This window comes from Haemaphysalis longicornis, unplaced genomic scaffold, assembly GCF_048455015.1.
Source record: "Haemaphysalis longicornis isolate Haplotype H1 unplaced genomic scaffold, Haemaphysalis longicornis Haplotype H1 scaffold_7, whole genome shotgun sequence".
Lineage (NCBI taxonomy): Eukaryota > Metazoa > Arthropoda > Arachnida > Ixodida > Ixodidae > Haemaphysalis > Haemaphysalis longicornis.
The window spans coordinates 145,228,871-145,242,963 of NW_027526422.1; the positions used below are offsets into that span (position 1 = coordinate 145,228,871).

At 48.2% G+C, this 14,093-nt stretch overlaps 1 protein-coding gene across 1 annotated transcript in view; it reads left to right on the plus strand.

Annotated features, from left to right (window-relative positions):
• Nucleotides 1-3,419: 3,419 nt before the first annotated feature.
• Nucleotides 3,420-14,093, plus strand: part of LOC144146585 (uncharacterized) — a 78,031-nt gene continuing 67,357 nt past the window's right edge. Inside the window, exon 1 of the mRNA XM_077678527.1 lies at nt 3,420-3,551. Coding sequence (XP_077534653.1) covers nt 3,420-3,551 — 132 coding nt within the window. The remainder of the gene's footprint in view (nt 3,552-14,093) is intronic.

A 14,093-nucleotide genomic window follows, 5' to 3' on the forward strand; every position in this document is an offset into this window, starting at 1 on the left:
GCGTGGGGCTGAAGCTCGGGCCGCTCCTCTCTCTGGCTGCTGCCCCGTTCGTCGGCGCCGATCCCGACTCCTGGCTTCCAGCAGGTGCACGCGCTGTGGTGCCTTCCTGCTGGATCGTCGGCTCACGCGCTGCTTCCTTCCCCTCCACCCCTCTGCCGAGCGACGCGGCTCGACGCAACGGTGGAATCGCGCCTGCGCGTTCGCCCATTATCTGCGCCCCTCGAGAACCCTGCGATGAGAGACTCCTTGGTGAGCCTCGTGGCACCCCCGAAGTGATGACAACGAACGCTGACAGCGGGAGGATCTTTTCGCCCCTTTGTGCCCCCTTACTGCCGAACAATGCGGAGCCCCGTGATGAATACTGCAACCCTTTGCGGACTTAGTGCAATATTTCCACCTCTGTGTATCTTTCTACACCTGTGTATCTAATGTAATGTAATGAAGTGTACGTAATGTAATGTAATGTAGTGTAATTAAGTGTTCTTAGTGCATTATAATTAACCGTAGGTTGTGTAATATAGGTAACAGCTGTGTTCGTGTAGTATAGTGTACGTAGTGCAACCTTAGTTGACCTCCTCTGTATAGCGTAACATTAGTTCCCTCACCAAGTGAGTAAAGTATTGTTTATAGTGTACATTTCTTGTTTCACACCTTGTTCATAGTGTGTATGGATATCTTAAGTAGGTGTAGCGTGCGTTGTGAATGCAGTGTTTGTTTAAGGGCTGGAGTAGAGGCTGGTGGGCACTAGCTTTGTTTTACTTACATTAAGATTGTTCTTTTTGGATGAGTACCTGATGGCCGGCTTTCCGACGGTCAGGGGGGCATTTAAGGAGAGGGGGATGTGGGGGCCAAGCACCTAATATCGGGGCGAGGAGGCGCTAGCGACGTCCTCCTCCTTGGTGGGGCGAGGGCGATCCTCGCGCGCTTCCCTCCTCTCCCTACGAGGCGACGGGGGATGCGCGCAGGAGACTCCCCGGGAGACCGCCCTTGGGACGAGCAGCGATCGCACGGTACGTAAATGCCCTTCGGCCACTTTTGGCTGTTTCTTGCATTGGCCGTTGTTTCCCACTTACGTGGGTCACGGCACCCACCGTGTCGATTAGCGCATGCCTCGATTTGCGTCAGTGCGTTTATCTAGGATGCCCGGCGAGTCTCCGCGGGCATATTCCACTTCTTGGTGGGTTGCCCCCGCGTCCGCGATGTGACGGCTTGCGCCGTCTGAGGTCAGCGGACGAGCGCCGATGCCGCCCAGTCGTGTCCAGTGGCGTGGCTTGAAATGTGTAGCGGCCACAGAGAGCCCCCTTCCCCTACGTCAGCGAGCGTTGCGGCCGGCCAACGCCGGCGGACGCTAACTGCTGCCCGACTACGGGCTGGGCACACGCTGACGGCTGTATATGCCCCAGGGGCTAGGTGCGTAGTACAGTGTAGTGTTTGTATCGTGCTTGTCCGCGTAATAAACCCCCTGTACTATGAAATATCTCGCTTCCCGGTGAAGTGATTGAAAACGTACACTCGCGGCGAGAGTCGTGGCTCGCTCTCGAACCCGTTGTGGGCAGAGTCTCTCGGCAGGGCAGTTCGGTGCTGCGCGAGAGAAGTGAGAATAACGGCAGCGCGTTATTCTATTATTGTTTTATTCTATTATTCCTTAATGACAAGGATTAAGTAAGGATAGGATAATGCCCACAAGAGGAATGGTTGGAATATTTTTTACCGTTAGTGACGTTACATTATTATTATTTTTTTACTGATTACGTGAGAAAGAAAGAAAGAAAAACACGCGCCCAGAGTTGGGACCGAACCCACGCCTTTCGATTAGATCTCGAATGCCTTACCAATTCGGCTATCTGGGCGACTGTGTTCTCCTTCACTTTCTGGGGTATTGATATTTACTACAACTGTACCTGACGCTTGAGGGTGGTAGCCAGCGCCCCTCATTTCAAACCCTATTATCGCTCAAAAGCTTAGCGAGGGCCTCGATTCTGGCAGCCTTGATGCCAAGGTAGCATAAGCGGGTTTCCTCCCAGTTGCCCGCTTATGACAGGCTGTAGACGTTTGCGTCACGCCCCGGGGGTTGAAAAGAAGGTCCCCTTCTCCCCGTGTAGTCTGAGTGGCGCTGGTTACCACCCTCAAGCGTCAGATACAGTTGTAGTAAAGTAAAGTTACAGCAAAATCATGTAACTTTACTCTGATGAAGGCAAGTCCCGTTGCCGCTACGTAAGTAAACATTGTTTGTTATTGTTCTTGCTGTGTATCCGACTCTTTACTTATACTATATATATATATATATATATATATATATATATATATATATATATATATATATATATATATATATATATATATATATATATATATACAGAAAGATAGGTCAGCAGTCTGCAGTCTGTAAGGCATTCGACATGTAATCGAAAGGCGTGGGTTCGGTCCCCACTCTGGGCGCGTGTTTTTCTTTCTTTCTTTCTTCTGTATATTAAAAAAATGTTTACTTCATTACCGTAGTAAAAAAGAAAAGAGCCTAACCACACCCCTATGCCTCCTTTGGCATTGCAGACTGCTGACCTATCTTTCTGTATTTCCTCAACGAGCCCCTCATTTCCTTACTATATATATATATATATATATATATATATATATATATATATATATATATATATATATATATATATATATATATATATATATGGAATTATTTGAGCGCAATACAGATGGAAGGCGGGCCAGTTGGTACATAACTGAGTGATAAAATAGCGCGGCAAACAGAACTACAGAAAGGGCACACAGACAGGGAAATTTGAGCTTTTCAAAGGAAGGCTGAATCTAAGAGACAAACAGACCAAAAAATGTTCCGTTCAATTAGCACACGTAAACCTTTTGTCTAAAATATTCACAGACAGCAGAGCGTTTCTTCTGGGCTGCGAATGTGATAGCATAAATGTCCAGTTGAACGCGGGAGAGGCCTTTCTACCGCATCGCGTTCACGAATGGTTTTGTGATCGCACGGATTGAGGCGCTTTGCTTGGGAATACGCATTACATTTTCGAATATCTTCTATTATTCTGCTACACGCTGCACCGCTTGTTGTTCCTGTTGCCGTGCAATAGAAGAGTTGAAGATGCTAAATTTTTGCTGGTTGGTCTTCCGCTCCGTTCGCATGCGACCTACTGGTGAGATGGTGCAGCGTCCATTGTATACTTGTTTTAATCTAGTTCTTTATGTTCTATCGTTTTCCGGGACCCGTCAGTGACTGTTCTCTCACTAACCTGTTGCGCCACCTCCTTTTGGCGCAATGACGCCAAACAAAATAGTGACTAACGAGAGGCTCGCGGCTTGTCGTAAAGCCGGCTTTTTCCAATTCTTAGAATTATATTAGCACTAAAATTGCTCCGTCCGGATTTATTCCCCCATCAGGTCTAGCAAGCATGGACAAAGAATGTCTTGGAACTGGGATATACCGATTCCGACAGGGTGACTACGTGGCCATTGCATCACAGGCAGCCTGCTCTAAGATTCACATGAACGGTCCAATACGCCCAGAAGAGGGCGTGTCATGGGTAAGTGTAAAAGTGATTTTTATCTCTTGATTTAGGCACTGTTTAGGATGGATGTTTAGGATGGAAATTACTGCACGGCGGTAACTGCGTATAAAAAGTAGGCGAAAAGAAGAGATAGACGTGAGCGCGCCGATCGTTTCTTGATGCTGGTAGGTCTTCGATTTTCACTTCCTCTGCCTCTTGTTTACACCTCCCAGCACGATGCAAGCCCAATCGGCAGAGGAAATTTTTCTTCATTGTCTCCCGAAAACTAGAGGCTTATCTCCCGGAAATGTTGTTACCAGACCCCATGAGCATAGTTCAGCGATCATCCACGTCGGCTTCCGTCCTGACATGCTTGCCGTCAAAAAGCGTGACTGTTTTTTATGCTCCAATTTTTTTCTGTGAACAAGTTTTGTTAATGAAGCCTGCAGACCTTGCACACTATCTTGAACAGTCGTTTCTGTACTGGAATGGGGCATCTGTTGACGTATCTCGAGGCTCAGTTTAGCTCTTCCTTTCAGCAGTGCGTCCATGACGACAACAGCCCAGCTTTTGATGACTCATTTCCTTTGTCGCACTTGCCTTTCACGTGATGGCGCTGCTTGTGGTACTCTTGTCATCCCATTGTGTTATAATACCCTCCAGAGGCGAGCATTTCATCTGGCTTTCTTCAGTGGGAGATGCCACGTCATTTACTTCTTTATGTTCCCCTTTTCTTTTTTTCCCTTTTTTGGAGAGCGTTCAAAGAAGTACGGAGCTGATGCACAAACATGTAAATCACCCTGCTACTTTACGATAGTGCTGGCCTGAATTATCATCGCTGTCCTTGAGTCTGTCATTCGAAACGATTGACTAGACTCCGCCCCTTCTTGTGGAACAGTCGTAACGTGACAACGGTTCTAGCTGTGGTCTAGCCGATGCTCTCACCCAGCGCAGATTTCTCTAAAAGGTCCATTTGTTCAGGTTTGGACACCTCCGATGCGAGGGTCTTTGAGCTGTTGAGCTCGCTGTGTTTGCCTAGACCGTTATGCAACTGTACCAGGATGTGAAGCCCCCATTCTATCTCTCAAAAGCACCTTTCAGTGAGAAAGGCGATGCCTCGATGCTTAGAAGCTCTTCGCTCTAAACTCGCTCTTTTAACTCTCGAAAAAAACTGCCTTAACTTGTCAAGCCAGCAGCGTTGCCAGACCCGCTGGGGGACTTTCTACATAGTGGAAGATTTGCTCCTCTTTATTTCGTTCGATGGCATATGGCTTCCTCGATAAACTTTTGCTCTTTTCATAAGGTTCGTGCAAGGCCTGCCACCAGCTGCTGTTTGGTGTCGGTTATAGTACACTTGTCCGGCCAAGAACAGGCTGGACTAGGCCCCATTGTTCCCTGTCTGTGTCTTGTGTACAAAGCATCAGACGACAGTGGCCACAGCACTCTGGTTTACTGGGAACATTTATATACTTAGCGAAGTACTCATTGCTCACATATTGCATGATCAGCGCTTCAAAAAAGCGCACCAGGCCTTCCGCAAACATGGCGACGCTCTTGAACGCCTTGATCCATGGCTACAGTAAAGGCACCGCTTCTCGACATTTCATGCTGCAAAATGTTTCCTGGAGCTGATTACACAAGTCCTTCTTGGTGGTGAAGCTGGCCTCGCGTTTCTCTTACCACAAGCCCCTGCACTATCGTCCAACGCAAAATAGACATTTCCAAGTTTCTGCTCATCATCCAGTTGGTTGAGGCTGGAAAAACGTTCAAAAAGGCGGTACAGTGGCCAACGTTCAAGAAGGAACCCCCGTTTTGCGTATTCGAGTTACGAGGCTGCGCAAATGTCACCTATTGAGCAGTAATGCCATGCGCTTGAAGATATGGATGCCTTTTTACGTCGAAAAGATGAACTTGAAATCAAGAGAGCGACCCAACCGCCTCAGACGTCCCCGATGAAGCGGGGTGCCAGTGAGGCGAGGCCTTTCGAAGCTGCACCCAGGATCTTAGAATGCCCGGCTCCTTCTGAGGCCTGCTAAAGGCGGGCATGAACAGCATGTGTTACGATCCACCTATTTATTACACGTGGAGATTTCCCCGTGCGCCCAGGCGTCAAGTGTAGTTGGAGTGATGGTCTCAGCGAAGGTGTCTGACTGATTCCGGTGCACTAGTTCGGGCAGGCACATTTACACGGTCCGTCGTTTTTGAATCCTGTGATCAATTAAAAAACATGGCACTTATCTCACACGGCGGGATTCTACAAAGGACGCCGAATAGAACATACCTAAAAGAGTGGAGTTGTCGGCATAACCGACGGACATCCATGCGACATTTTGAAAACTCACCGCAAGAGTGGTTGAGCTTGGCATTGTGCATCAGTAATGTTGTAATATCTGCCACATACTTCGTTGCGTATAATCACTGGGCGCTTGAGATTTAGACGGTGAAAAATTCCACTGACGAATACGTTTTTTTTCTTAATAAAGACGTTGAGCGCAGCTGTCACATATTTTTCTGGGATTACACTACGTTTTATTGTGATAATATGACTTCAAACCAACACCGGACCCAAGGCAATAACGAGAAAAACAAACCGGGTTGTCGAGTAACTGCTGCTGCAATGACGTAGTGCACCACTCTATGCCTGTTACCTCCGGCTGACTAATTCTACCACTCTTCCTCTCCTAAATACTACCCATGATGTATTTGCAGAGCAAATGCATGGGGTGCTTCAATGGTAGAGCCACACTACGTTACTATGACAGAGAACATGTTCTAACTCGCTTAGCAGCGACGCCAGGGCTTTCGGTACAAGGCGTGTCGCTACTGGCCGTTTTGGTATGTTTATTTTGGTACACGGATCTTTTGGGACAGCGGAGTTTTTGAATACGGACATTTCGCGACACGAGCATTTAGGGAAACACGTGCTTCGGTACAAGACGCTTCGTTACAGGGCGATTCGAGGCCAAAACGTATTCGGGGAGCGTTTTTAAGCAGAAAAGTGCGCGCGGGTTGTTCACGTGGGAGTTCCAAGCACGCGAATATCCCATTTTGCCATACTTCTCACTTTACAATCACTAGCTCCGGGACATCGCACCCTTACAGTTATGTCAAGAACTTAACGGCTCGAACTGCAGTATTCCGGATTGGTGGCAGTAGCTCGGACGCCAGAACAGTTTGCTTACAGGCACCGTACAAGGCGCAGTTCTGCCGCCACTTCTTTTCAATCTTGCTATGCTAAATATCCCTCAGCAACTTGCGCAGATTCCCAATTTACAACACAGAATTTACGCCGACAACATTACCCTGTGGACGTCAGAGGGCCGTGATTGCCAAATCGGACACGCTAAACGCGATTGCCTGAATTGTCGCTGACGAAGCTCGCAAAGTCGGATTAGAATGCTCCCCTTATAAATCCCAACTTGCCTTTGTTGGGCGAAAAAACGCCTCCCAGTATAAACGTCCCTGTTGGGAACGTGACAGTGTTCAAGGTGCCTAGCATAGGCATTCGGGGTCTTAACTTCTAGCGCAACTGCGCGAACACCTACCTTATACCGCAATTAAAATCCCAGGTAACTCAAACCATCGGCATAATACGCGGTATTACAGTTCTCAAGTAAAACCTAAAAAAAAAACAGGGAATCCACCTGATACAGGCATTTGTAATAAGCGAATTACGAATTCTCTGCCATACGTCAATCCTTCTGAAGCTGAGTTGGCAAAAATTATCTCACGCGCAGGATATACAAGACGGCATTACGATAACCCCACAGCACTCCAACTGCCAGATTAGGAAAGCAAGGAATCCACAGCACAGCAGAAGGAACAGTCGAGGCCCATAAACTCAATCAATTTAAACTTGTAATGGCAACGCCCACTGGTCATACGGCATAGATTAAATATGCGAAATTTGCTAATAACTGATGGCAAAGTATCCATTACCCCGAGCATTCACCCACGCAATATGCAACTTGTGCACAACAAAAAACGCATGGAACAAGGAGCACGGGCATTGAATGAGAAATACCTCATAAGGCCTTGCACGCCTTACGTAGATGCAGCGGACAACAGATATCGCCTGAGGTACACTGCCGCGGCAATATTTAGCCCTAACTCCTTACCCCTGTGCTTCCTCAGAATACGCCCCCATCATCCGGCAACGGCGGAATGAGCGCAATTGGCCTAGGACTAACGCAACAGCCAACCTCCACAATTATCATCTCAGATTCGAAAAAGACCATTCAAGACTTTGCCACATGTACCATCTCTCCTCAGGCGCTCCAAATTCGTGTCACAAATATCGCTACAGACCCTGCGGAGCTAATCGGAACTCATGCCTATAGAGGAGTGGGGGGCATCGAGGCAGCCAGAAAAGCAGATCGACCACTCACTGTCCGAGCAGACCCAAGCCTCGTACCCTTACATGGAGCCCGAGGCGCGCGAAACAGCTTGCTCAGCTATCGGGAAATAACTCCGTATTACCTCTTCGCCCGCCGCATATTTCCGCCGCCTCATCCTACCCTCTCTCCGTCTGAAGAACGCTTATGGTGCCTCATTCAAGCCACGAACGGGTTTATAAGTGCTACCTGCCCATGCTCGCCGATTGCGCATGCGGAGTTTGTTATTGCTAGCTTGGTTCTGGAAGGGGGGAATCACCTTCGGTTTTCAGGCTGTCGGCGTTTGATGTCGTCCTGTTCTCATCTGGCACCGGTGATAAAATACCGGACGCTCGGTTTCCAGCGCCTCGTTCTACAGCGTAATGCGCACGAAATGTATATAATGGGTAAAACGGGTTTCAAGTAAATTAGCATGATTTAATGATTTGTGTAACGCTCCAAGTACGCTTAAGCAACTGTTTGGCACTAACAGAGCCAGTTTGTAGACGGGCTATAATTTTTGTTACACTTAAATGCCCATCGGCTCTTGACGCTAGGTCTGATCGGGGGTGGGCGGTCGAAGCAAGAAAAGGCATACTTACCTGGTGCCGGACCCTCGTTGATCACCGAGGGCGAGCTTCCAGGCCGGGCATTGCACTGCGCTCGTGTTGACTCTTGCCCCTACCCCAAACTGGAGCAGATGGGGCATGTAATTGGGCTAAATTTTGGGGCACCGCGAGAGGGGGTGCCACTGGCTCAACAAGCGCGCAATTCCTCCTCTTGCCGGCACTTCTCAGGCGCCTAGTCAGCTCGCGCTGTGTGGCAAGATAGGGACTTGCAATTTTTTATACTATGATACACGGCATGTTTGTCCCTTCTCCAGGTTTCACGTAAGTTGATATGTCCCTGGATTTTTAGTTCTTCCGACGCCCCTGCCGCGGATGGCGCTGCATTTAATCCCGATTTCTCTGGTTTATACGCATTTGCTCGGCCTGCCATCGTTGTTATTTTTCCTTTCTCTCGTTTTATTGAACTCTATTTTTGGCTATTCACATTGAAACAAGTGCACACATTCTGTAGGATCAGCGGTGTGCTCAAATACAAGTTTTAACGCGAAAATGTTACTGGGTTAGGCTAGCAAAAGCGCGCACCCGGCCGTCGTCCTCCGAACGCGTACCCACCAGAAAATCGTCCGCCGAAAACTTTCTACATCTGCTTACCCTTTGCTAACGCCTGGCATGGCATTGCACGCACTTGATAGCGTGCGTACATCCGAAATATTGAAATAAAAAAACAAAATATTCAGCGCGTTTTATTTTATATCTTGCAACAGGAAAAGTACACAGGAAGGAGCACTTTGCGCGCGATTAATTCCCATTGACGTACGACACATAGCAGGAGTAAAACAATAACAAAAAAATAGCGTGCGTCTGAACGTTCCCGCGCCGTCTTGGCATTCATCTTATCAGGCAGTGTAGCTACATCATGAATAGTTTTTCTTTAAAAGAAGCTGGACTGAGTGTGATGCCGAAGTTGTAGGTTATAACAAGATCAATGACTGGTCTAGTTCGTATACATTCATTCTAATGGGACAGCGGCAACTTAATGACACGAGAGAAGGACACTACAAGAGCACTCGGGTTGTGTCCTCTCCTCCCGTTAAGTTTGCAAGGTTCCTTCATACGACAATAGTCGACACTGGCTAGGCTCGTCGACAATGCTAGCCAAAAGAAACGCATTCGCGAAACTATGTCTCGAACTATGCCCCGAAAGATCCCGCAATTTTTTTGCACCGTACTTTCAGTGGTCGTATCATACGCGATAATATTTGTTGCGTACAGTTGAGCAAGCCCGGCAAGCGCACGGTAAAAGAAATTTGTTTCCCCTGGGTTCCGAGTCCCTAGGTACGCGAGAGGGGCTCAAAAAGATATCCCTAAGATAACTGGTTCTGACCGCGTACCGGCGTACGCTGTCAGAAAGTCGGCGTACGGAAAATACTGACCAGAAACGCCATGTACCGAGGCGTCCTGTGACTGAAAGGCCGGAACCGCTTAGCAGCACTGCCACTCTTCATAGTGCTAGTGGCGCCTTTTTGAGGTCGTCGCTACCAGAGCACCACACCGAATTTGTTGACTAGCTTCGTCGGTGGAAGCAATTCGAGACGTGTCATAAACATAAACAATATACGGAAATGATATTGCATTGTTTGATACACACACACACACACACATATATATATATATATATATATATATATATATATATATATATATATATATATATATATATAGGAAATGAGGGCCTCGTTGAAAATAACACAGAAATAAGGGTTGGCAGTCGAGAAAACCTCGGAAAGCAAAGGGGAGGATGTGGTAGATCATTGAAACCGATTAAGAATTTGGAAAGAAAGAAAGAAAGTGAAGAAAAAATGCCCGCCAGGTGGGATCCGAACCCACGACCTCCAGAATACCGGTCTGGTGCGATAACCACTACGCTACCGGCGGGGCGATTTTCCCATTCACTTTCTGGGGTATTTATGTTAGGTATGTTTGTTTCCTGTGCTTGGGGGTGGTAGCCAGCGCCATTCGGACTAATCGGGGTGAAGGGGACCTTCTTTTTAACCCCCGGGTCGTGACTCGAGTGTCTACGACATGTCCAGAGTGGTCGACCAGCTTTGAACCCTCTTAAGCTCCCTTTGGCAACAAGACTGCCAGAACAGAGGCCCTCGCTATGCATGTAGCGAATCAGAATAGGAAATGAGGGCCTCGTTGAAAATAACACAGAAATAAGGGTTGGCAGTCGAGAAAACCTCGGAAAGCAAAGGGGAGGATGTGGTAGATCATTGAAACAGATTAAGAATTTGGAAAGAAAGAAAGAAAGTGAAGAAAAAATGCCCGCCAGGTGGGATCCGAACCCACGACCTCCAGAATACCGGTCTGGTGCGATAACCACTACGCTACCGGCGGGGCGATTTTCCCATTCACTTTCTGGGGTATTTATGTTAGGTATGTTTGTTTCCTGTGCTTGGGGGTGGTAGCCAGCGCCATTCGGACTAATCGGGGTGAAGGGGACCTTCTTTTTAACCCCCGGGTCGTGACTCGAGTGTCTACGACATGTCCAGAGTGGTCGACCAGCTTTGAACCCTCTTAAGCTCCCTTTGGCAACAAGACTGCCAGAACAGAGGCCCTCGCTATGCATGTAGCGAATCAGAATAGGAAATGAGGGCCTCGTTGAAAATAACACAGAAATAAGGGTTGGCAGTCGAGAAAACCTCGGAAAGCAAAGGGGAGGATGTGGTAGATCATTGAAACAGATTAAGAATTTGGAAAGAAAGAAAGAAAGTGAAGAAAAAATGCCCGCCAGGTGGGATCCGAACCCACGACCTCCAGAATACCGGTCTGGTGCGATAACCACTACGCTACCGGCGGGGCGATTTTCCCATTCACTTTCTGGGGTATTTATGTTAGGTATGTTTGTTTCCTGTGCTTGGGGGTGGTAGCCAGCGCCATTCGGACTAATCGGGGTGAAGGGGACCTTCTTTTTAACCCCCGGGTCGTGACTCGAGTGTCTACGACATGTCCAGAGTGGTCGACCAGCTTTGAACCCTCTTAAGCTCCCTTTGGCAACAAGACTGCCAGAACAGAGGCCCTCGCTATGCATGTAGCGAATCAGAATAGGAAATGAGGGCCTCGTTGAAAATAACACAGAAATAAGGGTTGGCAGTCGAGAAAACCTCGGAAAGCAAAGGGGAGGATGTGGTAGATCATTGAAACAGATTAAGAATTTGGAAAGAAAGAAAGAAAGTGAAGACAAAATGCCCGCCAGGTGGGATCCGAACCCACGACCTCCAGAATACCGGTCTGGTGCGATAACCACTACGCTACCGGCGGGGCGATTTTCCCATTCACTTTCTGGGGTATTTATGTTAGGTATGTTTGTTTCCTGTGCTTGGGGGTGGTAGCCAGCGCCATTCGGACTAATCGGGGTGAAGGGGACCTTCTTTTTAACCCCCGGGTCGTGACTCGAGTGTCTACGACATGTCCAGAGTGGTCGACCAGCTTTGAACCCTCTTAAGCTCCCTTTGGCAACAAGACTGCCAGAACAGAGGCCCTCGCTATGCATGTAGCGAATCAGAATAGGAAATGAGGGCCTCGTTGAAAATAACACAGAAATAAAGGTTGGCAGTCGAGAAAACCTCGGAAAGCAAAGGGGAGGATGTGGTAGATCATTGAAACAGATTAAGAATTTGGAAAGAAAGAAAGAAAGTGAAGAAAAAATGCCCGCCAGGTGGGATCCAAACCCACGACCTCCAGAATACCGGTCTGGTGCGATAACCACTACGCTACCGGCGGGGCGATTTTCCCATTCACTTTCTGGGGTATTTATGTTAGGTATGTTTGTTTCCTGTGCTTGGGGGTGGTAGCCAGCGCCATTCGGACTAATCGGGGTGAAGGGGACCTTCTTTTTAACCCCCGGGTCGTGACTCGAGTGTCTACGACATGTCCAGAGTGGTCGACCAGCTTTGAACCCTCTTAAGCTCCCTTTGGCAACAAGACTGCCAGAACAGAGGCCCTCGCTATGCATGTAGCGAATCAGAATAGGAAATGAGGGCCTCGTTGAAAATAACACAGAAATAAGGGTTGGCAGTCGAGAAAACCTCGGAAAGCAAAGGGGAGGATGTGGTAGATCATTGAAACAGATTAAGAATTTGGAAAGAAAGAAAGAAAGTGAAGAAAAAATGCCCGCCAGGTGGGATCCGAACCCACGACCTCCAGAATACCGGTCTGGTGCGATAACCACTACGCTACCGGCGGGGCGATTTTCCCATTCACTTTCTGGGGTATTTATGTTAGGTATGTTTGTTTCCTGTGCTTGGGGGTGGTAGCCAGCGCCATTCGGACTAATCGGGGTGAAGGGGACCTTCTTTTTAACCCCCGGGTCGTGACTCGAGTGTCTACGACATGTCCAGAGTGGTCGACCAGCTTTGAACCCTCTTAAGCTCCCTTTGGCAACAAGACTGCCAGAACAGAGGCCCTCGCTATGCATGTAGCGAATCAGAATAGGAAATGAGGGCCTCGTTGAAAATAACACAGAAATAAGGGTTGGCAGTCGAGAAAACCTCGGAAAGCAAAGGGGAGGATGTGGTAGATCATTGAAACAGATTAAGAATTTGGAAAGAAAGAAAGAAAGTGAAGAAAAAATGCCCGCCAGGTGGGATCCGAACCCACGACCTCCAGAATACCGGTCTGGTGCGATAACCACTACGCTACCGGCGGGGCGATTTTCCCATTCACTTTCTGGGGTATTTATGTTAGGTATGTTTGTTTCCTGTGCTTGGGGGTGGTAGCCAGCGCCATTCGGACTAATCGGGGTGAAGGGGACCTTCTTTTTAACCCCCGGGTCGTGACTCGAGTGTCTACGACATGTCCAGAGTGGTCGACCAGCTTTGAACCCTCTTAAGCTCCCTTTGGCAACAAGACTGCCAGAACAGAGGCCCTCGCTATGCATGTAGCGAATCAGAATAGGAAATGAGGGCCTCGTTGAAAATAACACAGAAATAAGGGTTGGCAGTCGAGAAAACCTCGGAAAGCAAAGGGGAGGATGTGGTAGATCATTGAAACAGATTAAGAATTTGGAAAGAAAGAAAGAAAGTGAAGACAAAATGCCCGCCAGGTGGGATCCGAACCCACGACCTCCAGAATACCGGTCTGGTGCGATAACCACTACGCTACCGGCGGGGCGATTTTCCCATTCACTTTCTGGGGTATTTATGTTAGGTATGTTTGTTTCCTGTGCTTGGGGGTGGTAGCCAGCGCCATTCGGACTAATCGGGGTGAAGGGGACCTTCTTTTTAACCCCCGGGTCGTGACTCGAGTGTCTACGACATGTCCAGAGTGGTCGACCAGCTTTGAACCCTCTTAAGCTCCCTTTGGCAACAAGACTGCCAGAACAGAGGCCCTCGCTATGCATGTAGCGAATCAGAATAGGAAATGAGGGCCTCGTTGAAAATAACACAGAAATAAAGGTTGGCAGTCGAGAAAACCTCGGAAAGCAAAGGGGAGGATGTGGTAGATCATTGAAACAGATTAAGAATTTGGAAAGAAAGAAAGAAAGTGAAGAAAAAATGCCCGCCAGGTGGGATCCAAACCCACGACCTCCAGAATACCGGTCTGGTGCGATAACCACTACGCTACCGGCGGGGCGA